The sequence below is a fragment of the Drosophila miranda genome, chromosome 2 (assembly GCF_003369915.1).
Source record: "Drosophila miranda strain MSH22 chromosome 2, D.miranda_PacBio2.1, whole genome shotgun sequence".
Classification (NCBI taxonomy): domain Eukaryota; kingdom Metazoa; phylum Arthropoda; class Insecta; order Diptera; family Drosophilidae; genus Drosophila; species Drosophila miranda.
The window spans coordinates 32,503,846-32,523,589 of NC_046675.1; the positions used below are offsets into that span (position 1 = coordinate 32,503,846).

The 19,744-nt window shown below is 45.3% G+C and overlaps 7 protein-coding genes across 20 annotated transcripts in view; 5 read left to right on the top strand and 2 right to left on the bottom strand.

The window, feature by feature from the left end:
• LOC108154978 (dystrophin) overlaps positions 1 to 986 on the top strand; it is a 179,820-nt gene extending 178,834 nt beyond the window's left edge. For 10 of the 12 annotated variants that reach the window (XM_017285513.2, XM_017285505.2, XM_017285506.2 and 7 more), the window contains one exon: positions 189 to 986. In XM_017285513.2, coding sequence (XP_017141002.1) covers positions 189 to 379 — 191 coding nt within the window. In that variant the 3' untranslated portion in view covers positions 380 to 986. Of the gene's footprint in view, positions 1 to 22; positions 69 to 188 lie in introns of those variants that run through there. The other 2 variants (XM_017285501.2, XM_017285510.2) reach the window with 2 other exon arrangements.
• A 1,920-nt stretch (positions 987 to 2,906) lies between these two features.
• On the bottom strand, positions 2,907 to 4,091 carry LOC108154982 (cuticle protein 7). Its single transcript, XM_017285521.2, has 2 exons — positions 3,972 to 4,091; positions 2,907 to 3,900 (listed from the first exon to the last, which is right to left on the bottom strand). Exons 1-2 carry the CDS (start codon positions 3,978 to 3,980, stop codon positions 3,187 to 3,189), a joined length of 723 nt encoding a protein of 240 aa, XP_017141010.1. The 5' UTR covers positions 3,981 to 4,091; the 3' UTR covers positions 2,907 to 3,186.
• Positions 4,092 to 4,916: 825 nt separating this feature from the next.
• On the top strand, positions 4,917 to 9,790 carry LOC108157771 (organic cation transporter-like protein). The gene is made up of 8 exons (XM_017289956.2): positions 4,917 to 5,004; positions 5,098 to 5,243; positions 5,319 to 5,751; positions 5,813 to 5,999; positions 6,058 to 6,316; positions 8,613 to 9,030; positions 9,090 to 9,596; positions 9,653 to 9,790. The coding sequence occupies exons 2-8, from the start codon at positions 5,150 to 5,152 to the stop codon at positions 9,768 to 9,770; spliced, it is 2,016 nt and encodes a 671-aa protein (XP_017145445.2). The 5' UTR covers positions 4,917 to 5,004; positions 5,098 to 5,149; the 3' UTR covers positions 9,771 to 9,790.
• LOC108157773 lies at positions 6,642 to 7,606 on the bottom strand. Of its 2 annotated transcripts, XR_004471986.1 has the most exons (4): positions 7,340 to 7,606; positions 7,028 to 7,282; positions 6,890 to 6,971; positions 6,642 to 6,822 (listed from the first exon to the last, which is right to left on the bottom strand). XR_004471986.1 is itself a non-coding variant. In XM_017289958.2 (3 exons), the coding sequence occupies exons 1-3, from the start codon at positions 7,262 to 7,264 to the stop codon at positions 6,764 to 6,766; spliced, it is 378 nt and encodes a 125-aa protein (XP_017145447.1). In that variant the 5' UTR covers positions 7,265 to 7,328; the 3' UTR covers positions 6,643 to 6,763. The 2 variants fall into 2 exon arrangements, 1 of the variants encoding a protein (XP_017145447.1); XM_017289958.2 differs by lacking the exon at positions 7,340 to 7,606 and having other exon boundaries at positions 6,643 to 6,822; positions 7,028 to 7,328.
• Positions 9,791 to 10,672: 882 nt separating the features above from the next.
• LOC108157324 (organic cation transporter-like protein) lies at positions 10,673 to 13,519 on the top strand. The gene is made up of 6 exons (XM_017289340.2): positions 10,673 to 10,922; positions 11,405 to 11,613; positions 11,674 to 12,074; positions 12,138 to 12,543; positions 12,609 to 12,844; positions 12,895 to 13,519. The coding sequence occupies exons 2-6, from the start codon at positions 11,438 to 11,440 to the stop codon at positions 13,329 to 13,331; spliced, it is 1,656 nt and encodes a 551-aa protein (XP_017144829.1). The 5' UTR covers positions 10,673 to 10,922; positions 11,405 to 11,437; the 3' UTR covers positions 13,332 to 13,519.
• A 313-nt stretch (positions 13,520 to 13,832) lies between these two features.
• Positions 13,833 to 15,881, top strand: LOC108153847 (organic cation transporter protein-like). Its single transcript, XM_033389453.1, has 6 exons — positions 13,833 to 14,029; positions 14,088 to 14,247; positions 14,330 to 14,588; positions 14,659 to 15,070; positions 15,126 to 15,632; positions 15,698 to 15,881. The coding sequence occupies exons 1-6, from the start codon at positions 13,887 to 13,889 to the stop codon at positions 15,846 to 15,848; spliced, it is 1,632 nt and encodes a 543-aa protein (XP_033245344.1). The 5' UTR covers positions 13,833 to 13,886; the 3' UTR covers positions 15,849 to 15,881.
• Positions 15,882 to 16,844: 963 nt separating this feature from the next.
• On the top strand, positions 16,845 to 19,241 carry LOC117187007 (organic cation transporter-like protein). Of its 2 annotated transcripts, none has more exons than XM_033388567.1 (5): positions 16,845 to 17,151; positions 17,209 to 17,657; positions 17,714 to 18,131; positions 18,190 to 18,700; positions 18,755 to 18,819. In XM_033388567.1, the coding sequence occupies exons 1-4, from the start codon at positions 17,009 to 17,011 to the stop codon at positions 18,698 to 18,700; spliced, it is 1,521 nt and encodes a 506-aa protein (XP_033244458.1). In that variant the 5' UTR covers positions 16,845 to 17,008; the 3' UTR covers positions 18,755 to 18,819. The 2 variants fall into 2 exon arrangements, with proteins under 2 accessions (XP_033244458.1, XP_033244457.1); XM_033388566.1 differs by having other exon boundaries at positions 16,846 to 17,151; positions 18,190 to 18,696; positions 18,755 to 19,241.
• The last annotated feature ends 503 nt before the right edge of the window (positions 19,242 to 19,744 follow it).

Here is a 19,744-nt window from a genome sequence, read left to right on the forward strand (position 1 = left end):
TCTTATGCTCTCATTTGGTCAGATCTCACCTAAAAATGTTGAATGGATTGAAAGAATCTCAGTGCCCGGTAATGACCTACAAAACAATGAGTGTTGTCTTTTATTATTTTTTGCAGCAGCAGAACAGCAGAAAGTCCTTAAAGATTAACCTTACTTATACCAAAATATCTGTGTTTTTGTTTGTTTAGAAAAAGCCAGTGGCCTGGTGACCATCATAACCGAACAGGAAGTGGAGAACAGCAGCCGACAGAAGGATCAAGAAGATGAGGATGAAGAGGAGACTTCGAGCAGCAGCAACACCACCACCACAAACACAACAACGATGACGGAGAAGACCTGTGTGGAGCTTAAGAGCAGCAAAAACCCCTTTGATACTTAACTGAAATCAATCCAATCAAGATACGGATACAGTCCCCTATTTATACACAAAATATGCATGCAATTGAGGATTGAGGATCGATCCTTTTTAGTAGTTATGGAAAAGATACAACAGAAATCTATATATATAGTATATATACGATATATCGAGAGGATACATACATATTGAAAGCTGGAAATAATGCAGAAAAGATTAAGGTTTAAGCGATACATACATATACCCCATAAAGCTATACCCTCTACATATATATATATCTATAAAAATAATGGATGGAAGGAAGGAGGGAAAAACCTATATATCATAGCTGAAGCATAATCAGAAATTGTTAAAAGAAAGAGTATCAAATTTCAAATATTTCCGACTTAGAACCCCATACCATATCACTTTGGAAAAGCTTATGAAATAAGCCTTTCGAAATGTACAATCCAACAGAGTTTTATTCATAATTTTTTAATTCCTATTCTACTCTATTTATTCTCCAAGTCGAGTCGATAGTTCTTGTGTATTATTTCTCTTAATATTATTTAATATTAATTATCTAGTATCTGTGCTAACTGAAAGTGTGTGCTGCAAAATGTTTTTAATTAAAGAAACTTATTATTGAACATCCCCCCCGTCCTGTTTTGAGTTTAATTTCTGATTACATGTAGATTTCTAGATACCTAAACAAATCATATGCTGACACGAATACGATCACCAAATGGACCACCTTTTTCTATTTCTAAACTTAACTCTAACATCTAACAGAATCCTATCATAAAACGAATCATTCCATTGATTGCAAACTAGTCAAATTATTCTAAACAAAAAATTTAAATAATGAACTACGAACAACCGCTTTAAAATACCATTAAAATACCTTAAAAATACCACAAAAATACCACTTTAGATGTCTATTCAGAAAGAAATATCGCAATTTACCAATCAAATACGAGTATAACCACAAAAGAGAGTAAGATTTTAACCCACAAAACAACATTAACATATAAAAATATACCTTCTAAAATATATATGATAGCAATACTTAGTTGAACTTCTATCTCTCTTGAAATATTTACACGTTTTTAGTTAACGAAATTAAGTACGAAAATATGGACAATATGGAACAGGATTTAGGAAACGGAACTTCTTCTTTTACGTGTATCAAGCATTTGGTTTCAAACATTTTCCAACCCAAAAAGAAAAAAACAGACTATAAATCTAGAATGAATTATATACCGTAATACCTACTAGAGATATACAGAATACGAGTAGATGTGTAGCTATGATGTATCTTTAAAATGCAGTTAGCTAAATTTTCGAATCCCACAAATCCTAAAGGAGAGGAGTGTCCTACCAATAACCAATCACCAATCAAACTTTAATAAATGAAAACCCTCCGTTTCTAGTTATAAACAAATGAACCAAAACCCAATGATAACCCAATGAATGCTTAATCTATCGTAATCGAATCATTAGTCGAAAAACCCCACATATATGACCCAATAAAAAAATATACCAAATATTTCTAGATCGAAATACAATTTGTAGGAGTACTCGTACGAATTTAAGAGTTGAGAATATAGCCAAAAAGCTGCCAGAAGAAAAAACTGCTAATCATTTTGAATACATTTTTGAATACAACTTATATTTGTTTATTTGCCCAAAAGTCTTTTATACGGATAAACAATATTATGTGTAATGAAATATCAGAAGCAAAAGCAATTCAAGCATATCCCAAAATAGTCTTCAGTGGAATCATCATCAAGTGGTTGTCTATGATAAACAATTTATACGATATATAGTTATGCATTATCCCGGGAAAGGAGGATTAGGGATGGAAGCCAAACAATCAACGAAGAAATTATGAATTATGAACAGTATATTGTGAGCTATATTAGCCGCTTATTTAACATATGGAAATATCTGATAAAATAGTAACTTATTCTAAGCAAATACTTAGCTAAATTGTGTCCAAATGCAAGCCCCTACCCCCCCTAAAGAGCACAGCACTTTCCATGGTATGTATCTCAGCCTAAAGACCCCAAAAGAAACACCTAGTTGAAGTATCTTATAGATCCATCGATCAGCAAATCAATCAGATAGACAAACGAGAGAGCCCCGAGAGCTTGGCGGCGACTAAATGCTATTTCCGTTGATTCGAAATTAATTTAGTGGGTAGCAGGCATATGACTCAATTGTACCTATCTTTTGATACCGTTTATTACAAAACTAAGGACTATAATCGTATTTAAATTGTATACCTAAAAAAAAAGAGAATTAGGAGAGAAGGGAGAACTTTTTGAAGTCACGATATCGTATCACACATTTCAATCTGTTCTAGTACTATGCATAACATAAAAAAACATATTATGATATGATATATACATTGGAAATACATTTATATAATACATACGACTATATGGTGGTGACGTTTATATACAAGACATAATCGGAATAATTATACATACCATATATCATATATACGATATCTCATATAACATATACATATATGAAAAAAAAACCATTGCGATACAAGAATAAATAAAACACACATCAATTGCGTTAAAGAAACAGATGGGAGTTTTAATGGATCTCTTGATTATTTATCTAGTTATCGCTACAGAATCTTTTACTAACGATAGCATATAGTATGTACATAGATCTAGTGGTTAAGCCTTATAGACTTATAGACAATCTACACCACCAAGAACACAGCAAAGGCAAAGGAGAGATAGAGAGAGGCACGGAGTAGCAGAAATAGAAGGAAAATCAAGTCAGATCAGGTCAGAACAGAACAGTCGCCGCCACCGCCACCGTCTCTGTGTTTAGTGATGATAGTAGGCGTGGGGATCCACCGGGGCGGGTGCTGGATAGTGGGCGTACGGACTGTGTGCTAGGGCAGGATATGCTGGGTGGAAATGGTGTGCAGGAGCAGCCACGGGTACGGGCACAGGAGCTGGGGCTGGGGCTGGAGCTGGAGCATGATGACTATAAGCCAGAGGATAGGATAGCAGGGGAGCCTTGGGCACAGGCGGTAGAGGAGGTGCTGGCGCAGGTCCAGCCAGATGGAGTGGGATGGGTCCGTGAGCAGGTCCTGCCAGATGCAGGGGAGCTGGAGCAGGGGCAGGGGCAGGCTTGTAGGCCAGCGGCTCCTTTCGCACCACTGCGTTGAAGCCGTGATGCGGATCGGCTGTGTAGTCCACTGTGCGCTTGGTGCCATCGGGATCCACCACGGAATAGCTGCCCTTGACCACATCCCCATGCCGCGTCTCGTGCTGACTCTTCAGATCTCCCGTGTAGCCATCGTGGATGTCATAGCCAAAGGAATACTTGGGCTCGGGATCGTACGGCTCCGGTGCTGGTGCTGGTGCGGGCGCAGGCTTGGGTGCTGCATACGGACCAGGATGCGGGGCATACCCCCCGTAATGAAGCAGGGCGGGACCGGGCCCAGGATGTCCGCCATAGTACGGACCAGGACCAGGTCCGGGACCGATGACACCAGCACAGGCAATGCCGAGCACGGCGCTCAGCAGGAATATCTGAGGGATACACACAGAGGCTAGGGGTTAGCGGGGGTCTTCACAGAGTAATCCACAGTACTAGAGCCAACCTTCAGCATAACGTTGTCCTGTGTGGCACAGGTATCCTCCACAGTTAACTCTCGGATCCCAAACGACGGCGACAACGATGAACAATCGCTTTAGAAGAAGTAACCGAAACTGCAGACACTCGGATGGCGTTCTGGCAATTTATAGTCAAAACTGGCGGCAAATGTCGCCTGCTTCACATGGCGCAGCCAGCAATAAACTAATTTAAGATCAAGAGAGACGAGACCTGGCCACAGACCAGAAACCAGAGACCCAGAGACCAGAGACCAAAGACTAAGTTCAGCGATCATGCACATGGCGCAGACACAGACACAAACAAGTCGAGGAGTCGTTTATGGTGTCTGTGTCTGCGTGGTGGTGCCACCACCTGGCGGTACTGGCACTGGCACTGGCTTTGGCAAATCGTGTGCCTGGCTTCAACTTTGGCGCTGTTATCGTGTCGACTTAGAAAGGTTATTCTTCCGCTAAACCATTTAAAGGGACCTCACTCACAGCCACAGCCACTTGCCCTTTCACTTTTTTCTGCTTTTCGATTTCGATTCCCGCCTTTGGACGGACCTCAACTTTTCGGCAATTATGTGAAAATTTATTTCGCTTTACGACAATTGAAATGTTAAATTATCATACAGACACCGGTCTAGGACTTGCTTTTGTTGTTTCTTTTTTTGGTAATTAGTTTGCCCCCAGAAGAACAGGCTATGGGATCTCCATATGAAATGGCAGTCGATGGCGCTGCGCGCATGCGCAAAAGGTCAGAGTGTCCGCAATTGAATTAAGAGTGTGCCTGGAAAGAGAGAGAGAGAGAGAGAGAGAGAAGACAGGGGTCGGGGTCTGCCTGCCAACATAGCCGCCTAATAAAGCGAAAGGTCAACGTGCTGATGTCGGCAGGCCAGGCCGAAACACTCAATATCTAAGCAAATAATGTCATTAATAATACTCTTTGATTGGGGGTACAGTACAAGTGAATGCACGAGAGGATATGGTAATATATGTCTTGAAGGATTTCTATAGGAAGGAAACTGTAGATAATATTTTGTAACTATTACCTAATTGATTGCTTTAAAGTGCACTCCATGTTCTGCTCTAGCTATCATATACCATAGCCATACCCTTCACCACTTCCCACAGGCCAGTGTCTGCGACAATTCCACGTATATTTACCGTTTTGTGCGCTTAATTTATGGCCGCAAATTTGTATCTGCGATCGGTTAAGCCATTGACAGCTGCATGCATTGTTTTTCGCCATTGCATTGCAACGACAGCCACTCGTACCCGTAAGTATAGCAGGGAATCAAAGTCGTGCCAGTGGCTGTGGCTGTGGCTGTGTCATATGTTTTAACTATTTTTAGCCAGAAGATCAAAGCAATTGATCAACAAGAATGTCAGGCTAATGCAACAATGTCGCGAATGGAGGTTATCAGAGGGAAATGGCAGTGGAAATGGAACTGCAGATAATGCACAAGTCTTTGAGAGAAATGTGTTTACCCGACCCACATGTGGAGGCAGCTGTTTTTCACACGTACCTTGTACGAAAATTGCAGCAAAAAATCCTCAATTTGGTAGCCTCTTGGGGGCCCTTCACTCCAGTTGGACACTGATTTCGGCCAGTTTCGGTTCTAGTCGGAAAAGATTCCACCCCATGGACTTTATTGCAATTCTGGACAAGTGCGGAAACTATGGGAAATTCCAGGTTGTGATCCTATTGCTGTATGGCTATACGAATATTCTCGGATCGCTGCACTATTTCTCGCAGACTCTCATCACCTTTACGCCCGAGCATTGGTTAGTGTCACTGTCACAGATGCAGAAGTGCCCAAAGTGTATCCCAAATTACATTCCAAAGGTGTGCCCACGAAGATCTCAAGGGTTTCGGTGTGGAGGAGCTGCGCACGGTGTACTCGAATGTCTCGCAACCATCCTGCACGCTCCTCGAGAATGTCATTAATGGCACGGGCGTTGCCTCGGAGCATGGTGTCTGCACCGATTGGATATTCATACGGGAGAGCGGCTTCGAGAGCATCACCACGGAGGTGACTAATCCATGCCCAAGTTGCATCATCATCATAATTTTCCCCCTTTCATTTTCAGCTGAATTGGGTCTGTGATAAGTCCCACCAGCCCGCTCTGGGACAGTCCTTGTTCTTTTTGGGCTCTGTGGTGGGCACTTTGACCTTTGGCTTCCTGTCGGATCACATTGGTCGCCTGCCCTCCTTGCTGCTGGCCACCCTGTGCGGGGCGGCGGGTGACTTTATGACCTCCTTCGTCTACACCTTGCACTGGTTTGCCGTCGCCAGATTCGTTTCGGGTCTCTCCACGGATACCATGTACTATCTGATGTACATCTTGGGTGAGTACGAGCCGATATATATGTAGAAATAGTAAGTGGGACTCCACTCCCTATTTCGATACCCATGGATTTCGTGTTTGATTCGCATTTTGTAGCATACTTCTGGGGATTAGTTAACTACATCAATATGTAGTTGATGTGTAGTAAAATGTGTATTTGCAAAATAAATTTGTGCTCACGCGTTTGACCTTTTTTGTTTGAAATTATTTTAAAATAATGCAATAAAACTACTCCCTTTAGAATTTCTTTATCCTATAGAAAATTGATTCGTTCATCGTATACAATTTTTTCATTTATTCGTTTCCATTGGAAACGCTTTAAACGGCAGTAAACTGAATAGCAGTTCTGAAATGTTTCCTTTATTTATACTGATAATTTATGGTCTTTTATACATTAATTTTGATTTATAAGAAATAGTTTCCATGATCTAGACATATGTAGCTGGAACTAAGGCCAGTTCGATCTCCAGTAATTGATCGCTCTAAGCACGCAAGAAACTTGTATAACTGAAAGCACAGGAAATAAGTAACCGAAAAACCATATATCAAAATAATTGGGCCACTTGGTACCTACTTGGTATAATTACGGTTAAAACCAATACGATTGGCAAAAAATTGCTAATAGCCATACCCACCAAGAACACTCCTCCATAGTCCTGCAGAAACAATAAGCCAAACTACAAAGGATAGGATAAGGAATCACTCCACTCACCTTCCACACGCCAAACAGCAGCAGTACCCCACTCAGAGTGTGTATTATCGCAGCAACAAACACAATCATACAAAACACATACCAAAATTTTTCATAACTGACAACCGTGCCATCCTCCGATTTCTTACGTTGCGATATGAAATATACAGAGAGAAGGAACCAACATGGTCCCGAGATCAAGTTCCATGCTCCAAAAAAAATGGAAACTGCTCTATCATCACATTGTCTAGCACACATTTTGGTCAATTTTGGAATCTGTAGAAATATACATGGGTACTATACTATGACTTTATTTTATCTGTCTGACTGTACTTAGTTTTGAAAGTCTCCTATGATCAAGACCGAGGATTTTCCATATCATTGGTCCCCTGCTCTGCTGGCCATCCTCCATTTCTGCACAGTCTGCAATGCTATAGCGTGATAGGAAGGGTCCGGTCCACCGACTGGCATCCCAAAAAAGGGCCAAGGCTTTTGGTCTTGGTGTCGCCCTTGCAATACTCCTTGCAGATACTCGTATGCTCCACATATTCATATGCAGGAACGCTTGAGACTACCCTGGTTCCCCCCCTTTGTATCGGAATTTTTGGATTAGAAAACACTAAAATACTGAATAATACTGTGAGAAAGCTGTCAGAATATTTTAAATCACTCATAAAGCCGTAAAGAAAATTCCAATATGTCGGAGCCTAGTAGCCTAGTAAACGATGAAGAAGATGGCTGGACTACGGGCAGCGAGTGCGATATGGGCGAGCCAAATGAATGGATTTTAGACGACACTGATGATGAAGAAGAGCAGCACCCGCAAGGCGATAGCTATTGGGACTATCTATTGCTTGGCATAGTGCTGCTGCTGTTGCTGGTCCACGCCTTGCACAAGTCCCAACTCCCCTACTATGTCCAGTGCATTAAAAATGACCTGGTTCGTGAGCCGCCACCGCTAACGAAATTCGGTTGGCTGTTTTATAATGGGCTGCTGGGGATCATTTCTGTGGTCTTCTATAGGCTGCTCCGATGCTGGGCAAACGTATTGTAGTGAGAGCGTCAGCATTTGCTCCAACAGAAGAGCTCCAGAGAAGCTCCAACAGATGGAGCGTGCCCTTATGCAGAACTTGCGGAAACCATACTTTAACTAATTTCAACACTGGCCTGCCCTCATCCTCCTCCTGGCACTACTCGCATTCTAAATAATAAATCAGACCATAATAAATCCGTTTGGTTTCTGGCGGGGTAAGTGGAGGGTATCGCGGCATAGCAGTTTGTGGCCAGCGATGGTCCAGCTGGTGGCGCGATGCACGCGATCGTGGATGCAGTATCCATGCGGCAACACCCAAACGGGTAAGGCCGTTACCAGAGCAGCGCAGGGCACGAAAAAGTAAAGGTTAAATGTTAGGCACACTTTGGGGAAATATATCATAAAATATGCTCTCAGAAGGATTCCTTCTTACAATTCGTGATCCCTATTGGGAGGTGGAATCATCGGTTTTCAATTAACTTTCAACAGGGTTCCCGGTACCCCTGATCGATAAAGACTTGAGTGGCAGCACCTATAATACCCAAAGTCTCAACTATACCATCCCTTTTCTAGTCTTTGAGTACCTAAGTCCCAAAAGTCGTACCTTCGGCCTCAACATCATCCTGGCTGTTTTCTACTGCTTTGGACTGATGACTTCCCCCTGGGCTGCCATCTGGATTGGCAACTGGCGTCGCTACCTCTGGCTGGCCTCGTTGCCCGCTCTGGGAGTCCTGGTATATCCTCTGCTCATCTGCGAGAGCGCCCAGTGGCTGCTGACCAAAAAGAAGTACGACGAGGCGGTGGCCTGCCTCAAGCGAGTCGCCAAGTTCAATGGCAGACAAGTGGAGGACTCCGCCTTCGATGAGTTCGTGAAGTACTACCGCGAGAAGACGAGCGAGGAGGAGAAGGTGAACAGCCAGGAGGACACTTTTCTGGGAATGTTCAGGACCCCCCGCCTGCGTCGGTTTACACTGACTTTGCTGCTGAAGTCGTGAGTGTTTGGATTGCGATATATCCCAAAGACTCTAAGAAACAGTGTTCTGTTGACAGGGTCATAATCACGCTCTCCTGCGATGTAATCAACCGAAACATGGAGGGCTTGGGCACGTCTCCCTTCAAGCTGTTCTCCTTCACATCGATCGCCTACCTGCCCGCCGGAGTAGCCATCCTCCTGCTGCAGAACAAGATCGGACGCAAGGGCATGGCCTGTACGGCTCTCCTTGCCGGTGGAATCATCACCACGGCAACGGGCTGCCTCATAGCCTTTCTCGATCCCCAGCAGAATGCCGTCCTCCTGGCCATCATGGTGGCCCTGGGTCGCTTCGGAGCCACCGTCTCCTACGACGCGGAAATCCAGTACGCGGCGGAGATCCTCCCCACCAGCGTTCGGGGCAGAGCCCTCTCCAACATCCATGTGGCGGGTCTGGCCTCCAGCTCCGTGGCATTCTATGTGATCTACCTGGCGCAATACTACAAGCCCCTGCCATCGATCTTCATCAGCTGCCTGATGTTCTTTGGCGCTGGCCTATGCCTCACGTTGCCAGAGACATTGGATAAGTATGTCCTTGAATATATCTGTGTATATCATTCATTCATTCTATTCTTAACTTCAGGAAACTTCCAGAGAACCTGGCGGATGGTGAGAGCTTCGCCTTGAACGAGAGTTTCTTGTACTTTCCCTGCTTTCACAGAAGACAAAAACCCAAAGAAAATGCTGTTGATACTGCCTAAAATATATCACAGAGCGATGATTTGTTTGCTTTTAATATTTGTAGAGAATTAAGTGGCATCGTATTATTACAATCCGATAACTGCTGATTGCTTTCATGATTACACTCATTTTCACAGCCAAAAGTTGCAATATTTTTCCATCCCATCGCATCGCATCGCATCGCATCGGAGATATCTGGTAGGCAAAATCTACAAATGCAAAAGCCAGGCCTATCCACATGCAATCGCTGCCTACTGCGACGTCATAATAAAACAATAATAATAACAATAAGAGTCGGCAAATTGCATCGCATGCTAGAAATCGGCGAACCCAAAAATCTATATTTATCTCCTCGTTCCAGCGGACAGTGTCGCCAACATTTCTTCCTGACTTTTTTTGTTGCTTTTGCTACCCCTTAATTAAAAGTAGAATATGTGGAAAAAGAGATGGTTGGTTGCAGATAATTTATTGGGTCAAACGATATGTACAGCTGAGAGCAGAGCAAAGGAGTAACCGAAGCTACCACCTACCTGGTGATTATGGAGGGAAATTTCCCAGAATTATCCCCACAAAGAACACCACCCCAAAATGTGCAATATCGAAGTAAAAAGCACAACCGAAAGAACCAATGAAATTCAATATCACTGGCAAGGATACGAACCAAATTGGGCATAAAACCATGAGCCATGCTCCAAACTAAGTGGAAACTAGAGTCTATCATCATACTCCTCCCAACACATTTTGTTAAAAACTGGAATCTAAAATCTATCTGTCGGACTGGATTGGAGGTTTCTGTATACCTTCGATCTCCCTACTGGGCATCCCCTATTCGATACACTCTGCTATAGCAGTGGCGCATGCTTTTGTGCTATTTTGTTTTGTCTGAATCTGAATCTGAATCGAGAGCCTCTCAAATCCAACTCTACTTTCGTTCCGTGCGGTTGACATTGCAATTTCGCGGCAGACTCCCATAAGAATTAACGACAAAGCAGCGGTCACTGACTGAGTTTATTCCATTATTCTACTAGTACTTCTATACAGATTCAGGTGCAGACGGCAGGGTGCGCGAAGGTCTGTTTCTTATCACAACTTTTGAGCCAATTTTCGACACCTTTTTGAGACCTGAGCCCCGAAAGATTAAAGCTGCCAGTCGAAAACTGCAGGTCGTATGTGTAAGTTCTGTTTTCGCGAAGAGAGTGTCATAGCTTTTATTCCTTAAATGGAGAGAAATAACAGATGAACAGAAAGCTAAAAAGTGATTATTGAAATTGGTTTTCATATGATTGGGCACTTCCTTTGTGCCACTATTAGTCCCTAAAATATATAGTGATGTAATGGGAATATATAACACAGTTTTGTGACACTTTTCCAAAGCCGATTATTACGGATGATCTATGGAAAATGGCTTCATAAAAGCGTTCTCTGTGGCAAACAGAAATCCGCATCTGTTTTCCATCTCTCTGACGAAAGGCTTCAGCTGTCAAACTCATAATTTATCCAAATTATTTCTGATCTGAATCTGAAGCTGAGACGGAAAGAAATAGAACAGCTGCTCTGTCGCTCTGTCGCTTAGCTACTAATTGGCTTTTGTAATTAAAAGCGCGAAAGATGAACAGAGAAACGGGTCTCATTTCCCATTCCCATTTCATCGCAGAGTGCAGAGTGCAGAGAGTGGAGGGCAAAGTGAATGCAAGTGGTGCGAGTGCGGAATCACACCATGCTGGAGGTCGACAAAATACTGGAGAAATGCGGCGACTGCAATCGCCTGCAGCTGCTGATGCTGCTGCTCTTCTGTTTGATCAATATGCTGTCTGCCCTGCACTACTACTCCCAGACGATCATCAGTTTTGTGCCCAAATATTGGTAAAACAATACCTAACACCAGCCCCCATGACGCATACTTGATATTAATCATACGCTTAGGTGCGCGGATGGTCTGCCAGTTGGCAGCAAGCCTCCCAGTGAGTCAAGCTGCGTTTCTTCGGCACAGAATGGCAGTGGCAGTAGTACCTGTCACGGCTATGACTACGAGCTCTTCATGGGCTACGAGAGCTTCACCTCGGACATGAACTGGATCTGCGAGGACGCCTGGAAGCTCACCCTCGGCCAGTCCATGTTTTTTGTGGGTTCCGTGGTGGGCACCCTGGTGCTGGGATTCCTCGCGGATGTGGTGGGTCGTTTGCCCATTCTGGTGGTGGCCAATATGATTGCCATGGTCGGAAATCTGCTGACCATCTGGGGCACCAATCTCACGCTCTTCTGTGTCTTCCGTTTGGTCTCTGGCTTTGCCACGGACAGCAACTTTGTGATGATGTACATACTGGGTGAGTGCGGAAGATCTCTTTCCCATATAGACCCCTCTTTACAGTATGTCTCGGATCTTTCAGTCATGGAATACATGCGTCCCACCTTGCGCACAGTGGGCCTCAGCCTCTGCATTGGTTTCTTCTATTGTCTGGGGTCCATGGCCGCTCCCTGGATTGCCGTCCTGATGCACAGCTGGCAGGGTTTCCTCCTGGCCACTTCGCTGCCCTTCCTGCTGGTGCCCTTCTTCTATCTGATCGTCCCGGAGAGCATCCAGTGGCTGATCTCCAAGCAGAAGTACGACCGCGCCGTGGTCTGCCTGAAGCGCGTGGCCAAGATCAATGGCCGGCAGGTGGACGAGAGCAGCTACCAGGAGTTCATCGAGGAGTGCAAGTTCAGTCAGCAGCACACCAAAGCCACCCCCAATCTGCTGGATCTGTTCAAGACCCCGCGTCTAAGAAGGAACACCCTCATTCTGTTCTTCAAATCGTGAGTGGCTGCATCTATATATCTGATTTCTGATTTGATTTCTGTTTGGGATTCTCCCGATTTAGCATGGTCATTACCCTCTGCTATGATGCCGTCTCTCGCAACGTTCAAGGTCTTGGCATTTCGCCATTTCTGATGTTCTCGCTGAGCGCCACCACCATTCTGCCGGCCTGTCTGCTGATCATCGCCCTCCAAGATCGGATCGGACGCAAGGCTATGGCCTCCATTTCGCTCCTGCTGAGTGGAATATTCATCTCGGTGACGGGTGGCATACTCTTTGCTTCCCCTGCCACAGATAAGAGTGAGTTGCAACCCAAAGAATAACCGGATATAATCCCCCTTCTCTTACAGCCACCACTCTGCTGGTCAGCCTCTCGGTTGTGGGTCGCTTTGGGGTGACAGTCGCCTATAACTCCGGGGCTCAATATGCCACCGAGCTGATTCCCACGTGTGTCAGGGGACAGGGTGTGGCTGCGGTGCATGTGGCAGGCTATGCCTTCACCTTCTTCAGCGCCTTCATCCTGTACACTCGGAGCATCTTCTCCCCCATGCCGGAGATCATCCTGGGCCTGATCTCGCTCCTTGGAGCCTGCTTGTGTCTCTTACTGCCAGAGACACTGCATCGGACGCTCCCCACATCCCTGGAGGATGGCGAGAACTTTGGCAAGAATGATCGCTGGTTCTCCTTCAGCTTCACGGAGCAACGCACTCAGTCGGCCACCACCTTGGCCTCTGGGCACAACACCAAGATCCATTCGAATTCCACGGATTCGGCGGTTTACTTTTGATTAGATTTTAAGCTGGGATGAAGGTAATTGATCTTCATTATACGCGTATGTAGCTGTGGGCCGTCTTCAGAAGATGTCACTGAACGATTCCAAGGTATTATATACCGATCGATTGAATAAACATATGGATAGATCTTTCAGTGTTTTGGTAGGCGAAACATCTGTGATTCTGCCTGTGATTCGCGTAACCAATGTTTGTACAGCCTGCCCCACTGTTTCTATTTGCTCAGCGGCTTGAGACATAAAACACCTTTCAAGATATGCGAACTACTAGAATATTTTATTCGTTTATGGTCTGTAGAAGCACTCCTCACGAAAATTCTCCAGTCGGCAAACACTGCACAGCCGTTCCCAGACGCACGTCGGGGAATTCTCTCATCACCAAAGAACTTTCTCATCATCGTAGCAGCAGTAGCAAGATAAAGGTATAGCGATTATTTGCAGTGTATATAGCCCCCACGAGACAGATGGGTACATCTATATATCTAGCTGGTTAGATCCCCCGTCAGGTCATCAGTCGTTGGCCAGCGATCGCCGGTGCAGCAACAACCAAAAATGGATGTCGAACGTGTCCTCGAAAAGTGTGGGAACTTTGGTCGCTACCAGATCGTGCTCCTGGGACTCTATGGATATACGAATATAGTGTCTTCGTTGCATTACTTTTCACAGACAATCATCAGTTTTACGCCCGCTCACAGGTGGGTCCAGAAACAGGTCCATCCATAAGCAGATCCTGTAACACCTTTCCCTTGGCAGATGCTCTCTTCCCGTTGAAGACTTCTCGGAGAATGCCACTTCTCTGGTAGATTCTTGCAGCTATATCCATTGGGACCCGGATCTTTCCTTCCATCGGGAGTCCAGATGCCAGTCGTGGCATTTCGACAAAGAAAGCGGCTACGAGAGCATCACCACAGAGGTTCGTATCTGAGTCAAATCCCCAAAAGTAGAAAACACTTTCTGCTGATCTGACACTCACATCCGAAATTGTGTTCCCACAGCTCGAGTGGGTCTGCGACGATGCCTACCAGCTGGCCGTGGGTCAGTCTTTCTTCTTTGTGGGCTCTGTGCTAGGAACGATCTTCTTTGGATATCTGGCCGATCGGATCGGACGTCTGCCAGCCTGTGTGATAACCACGCTGACTGGTGCCCTGGGAGACTTTCTCACGTCCTTTGTGAGCTCTCTGCCCTGGTTTTCCGCCACTCGTTTCATGTCGGGCCTCTCCACAGACACCCAATATGTGTTGATGTATATTTTGGGTAGATATTTGGACAGCAATTTCCCTCTCCCTCCCAAGAATCCATCTGTAAAAGATTCACTTCGTTTCAGTCTTTGAGTACCTCAGTCCTAAGCATCGGACCTTTGGCCTGAACATCATTCTGGCCGTCTTCTACTGCTTTGGCCTGATGATCTCCCCCTGGATGGCCATTTGGTTGGGCAATTGGCGTTTGTACCTCTGGGCTGCATCCCTTCCCGCCTTGGGGGTGCTCGTGTATCCCTTTTGCCTCTTTGAGAGCGTCGAGTGGCTGCTGACGAAGCACAAATTCGACAGAGCTGTCCATTGCTTGAAACGTATTGCCAAATTCAATGGCCGACATGTGGAGGACTCCGTTTTCGATGAATTCGTGAAGCACTACCGCGAGAAAATGAACCGAGTGGAGACCACATCCTCGGACACTTTTATGGGGATGCTAAGGACGCCCCGATTGAGGAAGTTCACGATCATATTGTTCCTCAAATCGTGAGTGATTCCTCCTTTTCTCTTAGAAGTACTGCAATGTTTTCTCTCCTCTTAGAATGATCATCACGGTGGCCTTCGATATCCTCAGTCGCAATGTGGAGGGCGTTGGCACGTCCCCCTTCCTGCTCTTCTCCTACACGGGCTTCTGCTACCTTCCGGCAGGACTCACCATCATCTTCTTCCAGAACATCATCGGACGCAAGGGCATGGCCTGTGCCTCGCTCTTTGTGGGTGCCATCATCACAGCGGCCACAGGCTACCTCGTAGCCACACTCGATCCTTCGGAGTATGCCCTGATCCTGGCCTTCATGGTGGGTCTCGGGCGATATGGCGCTGTCGTGGCCTATGATGCGGAGGCCCAGTACGCGGCGGAGATCATTCCGACGAGTGTCCGGGGACGAGGTGTGGCCAACATCCACGTGGTGGGATATGCATTTGGATTCTTCAGCTCGTATATTATTTTCCTCGGTACCATTTTCAAGCCACTGCCATCGCTGTTCATCAGTGTTTTGCTTTTTATTGGGGCTGCACTGTGCCTCACGCTGCCAGAGACTCTGCACAAGTGAGTTTTCCATCCAAGGATCTTCGATCTATAGTTGGTATATCTTTTTTATGCTTTTCCCTTAGGACCCTCCCGCAGACACTTCAAGAAGGCGAGATGTTTGCCAAGGATGAGAAATGGTACTTCTTTCCCTGCTTTCAGCGAAGAGAAAGCCAGCACAAAACCGAATCTCAGTTGGAGGCTGCCAATAACGTCTCAACCAAACAGATTAAATAATTATCTAAATAAACAAAATATATATACAAGAAATATTTGCTTTAAGCTTAGAAAATCTTTATGAAAGATGAGTTTTAAAGATCTTACAGACAAAGACTAATCCCGCAACCCAGACAGTCGTAACATAGTGTCTCTAAAACGATTATACCCACCCTTAAGATAGGGATCCTAAGTTGTCTGCCCTGGGGATTTGATATATGGATATCATGCACCTGGTTCCGGAACTTTTATTGGCCTTTCCCTCCCTCTCTCTTTCTCTCCCTCTTTTGAGATAAATGAACTCTGTTGTCATTTTCGAGAGGCTTCGGTTGGCGCCCCGTCAGCCACTTTGTAATCTATACTATATATAATCTATATCTCTGGATCTCTATATCCTATAAACATGTCAGGCGACAAACAAAAGAATTTTTAGCATCCCTCTCGCTGGCCTAATCCTCGGAGGCCACAAACGACGCTGAGGCGTGACTTACAGTATGCCAGCGGCTAAATCTATTATAAATCTAAGACAAAACAAACAACAGTCGAAAATCGCGAGAAAGTACAGAGAACTTCGGGGGGCAGTCGGCCAAGTTAAATGCCTGATAAGCGGGGGGCTATCACACGACACAAAAGACGCATTTCACCAAAGCCCCTCCGCCCCACCCCAAAAATTACAAAGCCAAGGCCAAGAGACCTTATGAATGAATGAAAGAGTGAATGAATGGTTGTAATATTACATTATAAGCCATCTTGATCGGCAGAGATCTTTATATACCTAAGGGCTCCCATGGGACCAGTTTTTTGTGGGTGTGTTCGTTCACCTTTTCGAATGGTGGAATGTTCGCTCGCGAGTCGTCTGTTGATCTCTTGGTAAACATCACACACCCCAAAACAGCAGCAGCTGCAAAGAGAGATAGCCAATCTCCCATCTAGCCAGTAGCTGTTACTAATTACACATCCTAATCAGAATCCGTGCGCTTTATACTAAGTATAAAAGGCTCTGGTCGGTAGAGGCCGAGCGTCAAAATACTGCCTCGCATCGAGACAGAATGTAGCTGCTGTCTTGCCTCACAGAACAGAACAGAACAGACTCTGCTGCATCTCTCTCCATAGCATATCTGTTGTCCGAGAAGTATTTGTGTTTTTTTCAAAGTGAAGTTCTAGTATTCCCCAGTGAAAGCATGGATTTCGATCGTGTGCTTGAAAAGTGCGGGAACTTTGGTAGATTCCAATTTGTAATACTCATACTCTATGGCTATACGAACATTCTCAGTTCCTTGCACTATTTCTCGCAAACCCTCATTACTTTCACACCAGAGCATTGGTAAGTCTCTAGAGAAGCACAAACCCTTGATCTTCTTTAACCTCTACTCTCCCTTAGGTGCTCCCATGATGACCTTATGGGTCTCAGTGCCGAGGATCTACGCTCTATCTACTCCAATGTCTCCCATTCCTCGTGTACTCCCCTGCAAGGCGTCATCAATGGCACTGGCATACCCGCAGATTCCTCGGAGATCTGTCAGGACTGGATCTTTGAGCGAGAGAGTGGCTACGAGAGTCTCACCACGGAATTGAAGTGGGTCTGCGACAAGTCCCACCAGCCGGCAGTAGGACAGTCTTTCTTCTTTCTGGGCTCTGTGGTGGGGACCATTACCTTTGGCTTTCTATCGGATCATATCGGGCGACTGCCAGCCATGCTGATGGCCACTCTTTCCGGTGCCACGGGGGACTTTATGACCTCCTTTGTGCACACTCTCCCATGGTTTGCCTTCTCTAGATTTGTGTCTGGCTTGTCCACGGATACCATGTACTACCTGATGTACATTTTGGGTAAGAGTCCACAGAGATCTCCAACCATCCATGGATTCATTCGATTCTTTCCTCAGTCTTCGAGTACTTGAGCCCCAAGCGCCGTACCTTCGGCCTCAATATCATCCTGGCTGTTTTCTACTGCTTTGGACTGATGACTTCCCCCTGGGCCGCCATCTGGATTGGAAACTGGCGTCGCTACCTCTGGCTGGCCTCGTTGCCCGCTCTGGGAGTCCTGGTATATCCTCTGCTCATCTGCGAGAGCGCCCAGTGGCTGCTCACCAAAAAGAAGTACGACGAGGCGGTGGCCTGCCTCAAGCGAGTGGCCAAGTTCAATGGCAGACAAGTGGAGGACTCCGTCTTCGATGAGTTCGTGAAACACTACCGCGAGAAGATGAATCAACAGGCTCAGGTGAACAAACAGAGGGACACTTTCCTGGGCATGTTCAGGACCCCACGTCTTCGTCGGTTTACCTTGACTTTGCTGCTGAAATCGTAAGTGATTTGAGGAGATTTTCAAAGGAAAAGTATAAACCAATGGTTCTGCATTTAGTGTCATCATAACCCTCTCGTACGATGTGATCAACCGCAATATGGAGGGTCTGGGCACGTCTCCCTTCAAGCTGTTTTCCCTCACATCCAGCGTGTACCTACCCGCGGGCTTTGCGATCCTCCTGCTGCAGAACCGGATCGGTCGCAAGGGCATGGCCTGCGGGGCACTCTTCGTGGGTGGCATCATCACTGCCGTTACGGGATTCCTCATCGCCTTCCTCGATCCCAAGGAGAATGCTATCCTGCTGGCCTGCATGGTGGCTCTGGGACGCTTTGGCAGCACCGTTTCCTACGACGCGGAGATCCAGTACGCGGCGGAGATCATCCCCACCAGCGTGCGGGGACAGGCAGTGTCCAATATCCATGTGGTGGGCCTGGCCTCCAGCTCCCTGGCATTCTATGTGATCTACCTGGCGCAGTACTACAAGCCCCTGCCATCGATCTTCATCAGTTGCCTGATGTTCTTTGGCGCCGCTTTATGTCTATCCCTACCCGAAACCCTGCACAAGTAAGTCTGAACCTTGGTGATCTTTCGAAACTATGGAATAATCGTATGTTTCCCTTAGAAAACTCCCCGAAAGCCTGGCCGATGGCGAGGTGTTTGCCATGAACGAGAGCTGCTTTTACTTCCCCTGCTTCTATAAGCGCCGCGATGGCCTCACAAAGCATGCGGATCTCAAGTCTGAACCCTAGAGAACACTCCTCAACTGATAAAACTGATAATCTGATGATAAACGAATAACCTGATGATGAGCCCAACAAATAATGTTGGGTTTCGCCCGTAACTGAATGGTCTGATAGGTAATATTACTCATGTGAAGGATGCATAGTAATAGTAAACCATAACCGTTGTTTAGAAAACACTCTTATCTAACATATCCTATACCCCGTATATACCACAAACAGAACTGCTAAATATCTATCTACTAATCTATGTTCTAATTTTCTTCACGTTTTATAATGTATATATTATGTTAAATAAAATACTATGATATATCCTGATATGAAAACAGAAAAATATTCTGACATATCTTAGATCTTTCGATCCCCAGAGTGCTATTTGTATTATTTGTATTGTTTGTCGTATTTTTAAAGAATGTTCCTTAAAAGAGTTATGGTTTTGACAGTACGCTCTCAAGTTTTGATCTTTTACGAAGACCTATTACCTCTGATCTTATGTACGAGGTTCCTGAAAGTCATTACAATCGAATCATTACTTAATCATTAGTAAAGAAAGAAAACTTTCTAATCCTGTATAAGAAAGTACATATTCTCCTATGGTTTTAAAACATAAATTATTCTTCCAACTCTTAGAAATATTAATCAAATCCCAAATAAATAATAGGAAACTCTCTTCCATATGGACGGACATACAGACATGGCTCAATCGACTCGGCTATTGATGCTGATCAAAAATATATAGACTTTATGGGGTCGGAAAAGCTTCCTTCTGGACGTTACACACATCCATTTTCACCACAAATCTAATATAGCCCTGTACTAATTTCGAGTATCGGGTATAAAAGCACTCTTCCCAAAAGCAAACTCTGGCTATA

Coding starts and splice junctions, on each gene's coding strand:
- LOC108157324 (XM_017289340.2), top strand. CDS start 11,438: ATGCAAGTGGTGCGAGTGCGGAATCACACCATGCTGGAGGTCGACAAA. Junction 12,075..12,137: donor TGTGATGATGTACATACTGG/GTGAGTGCGGAA, acceptor CGGATCTTTCAG/TCATGGAATACATGCGTCCC. Junction 12,845..12,894: donor TTCCCCTGCCACAGATAAGA/GTGAGTTGCAAC, acceptor CTTCTCTTACAG/CCACCACTCTGCTGGTCAGC.
- LOC108157773 (XM_017289958.2), bottom strand. CDS start 7,264: ATGTGTGCTAGACAATGTGATGATAGAGCAGTTTCCATTTTTTTTGGA. Junction 6,972..7,027: donor TGCTGTTTGGCGTGTGGAAG/GTGAGTGGAGTG, acceptor TTGTTTCTGCAG/GACTATGGAGGAGTGTTCTT. Junction 6,823..6,889: donor TTTAACCGTAATTATACCAA/GTAGGTACCAAG, acceptor CTGTGCTTTCAG/TTATACAAGTTTCTTGCGTG.
- LOC108153847 (XM_033389453.1), top strand. CDS start 13,887: ATGGATGTCGAACGTGTCCTCGAAAAGTGTGGGAACTTTGGTCGCTAC. Junction 14,030..14,087: donor AGTTTTACGCCCGCTCACAG/GTGGGTCCAGAA, acceptor TTCCCTTGGCAG/ATGCTCTCTTCCCGTTGAAG. Junction 15,071..15,125: donor ATCATATTGTTCCTCAAATC/GTGAGTGATTCC, acceptor CTCTCCTCTTAG/AATGATCATCACGGTGGCCT.
- LOC117187007 (XM_033388566.1), top strand. CDS start 17,009: ATGGATTTCGATCGTGTGCTTGAAAAGTGCGGGAACTTTGGTAGATTC. Junction 17,658..17,713: donor CTACCTGATGTACATTTTGG/GTAAGAGTCCAC, acceptor TTCTTTCCTCAG/TCTTCGAGTACTTGAGCCCC. Junction 18,697..18,754: donor CTACCCGAAACCCTGCACAA/GTAAGTCTGAAC, acceptor TGTTTCCCTTAG/AAAACTCCCCGAAAGCCTGG.
- LOC108157771 (XM_017289956.2), top strand. CDS start 5,150: ATGGCCGCAAATTTGTATCTGCGATCGGTTAAGCCATTGACAGCTGCA. Junction 6,317..8,612: donor CTATCTGATGTACATCTTGG/GTGAGTACGAGC, acceptor TCCCTTTTCTAG/TCTTTGAGTACCTAAGTCCC. Junction 9,031..9,089: donor CTGACTTTGCTGCTGAAGTC/GTGAGTGTTTGG, acceptor TTCTGTTGACAG/GGTCATAATCACGCTCTCCT.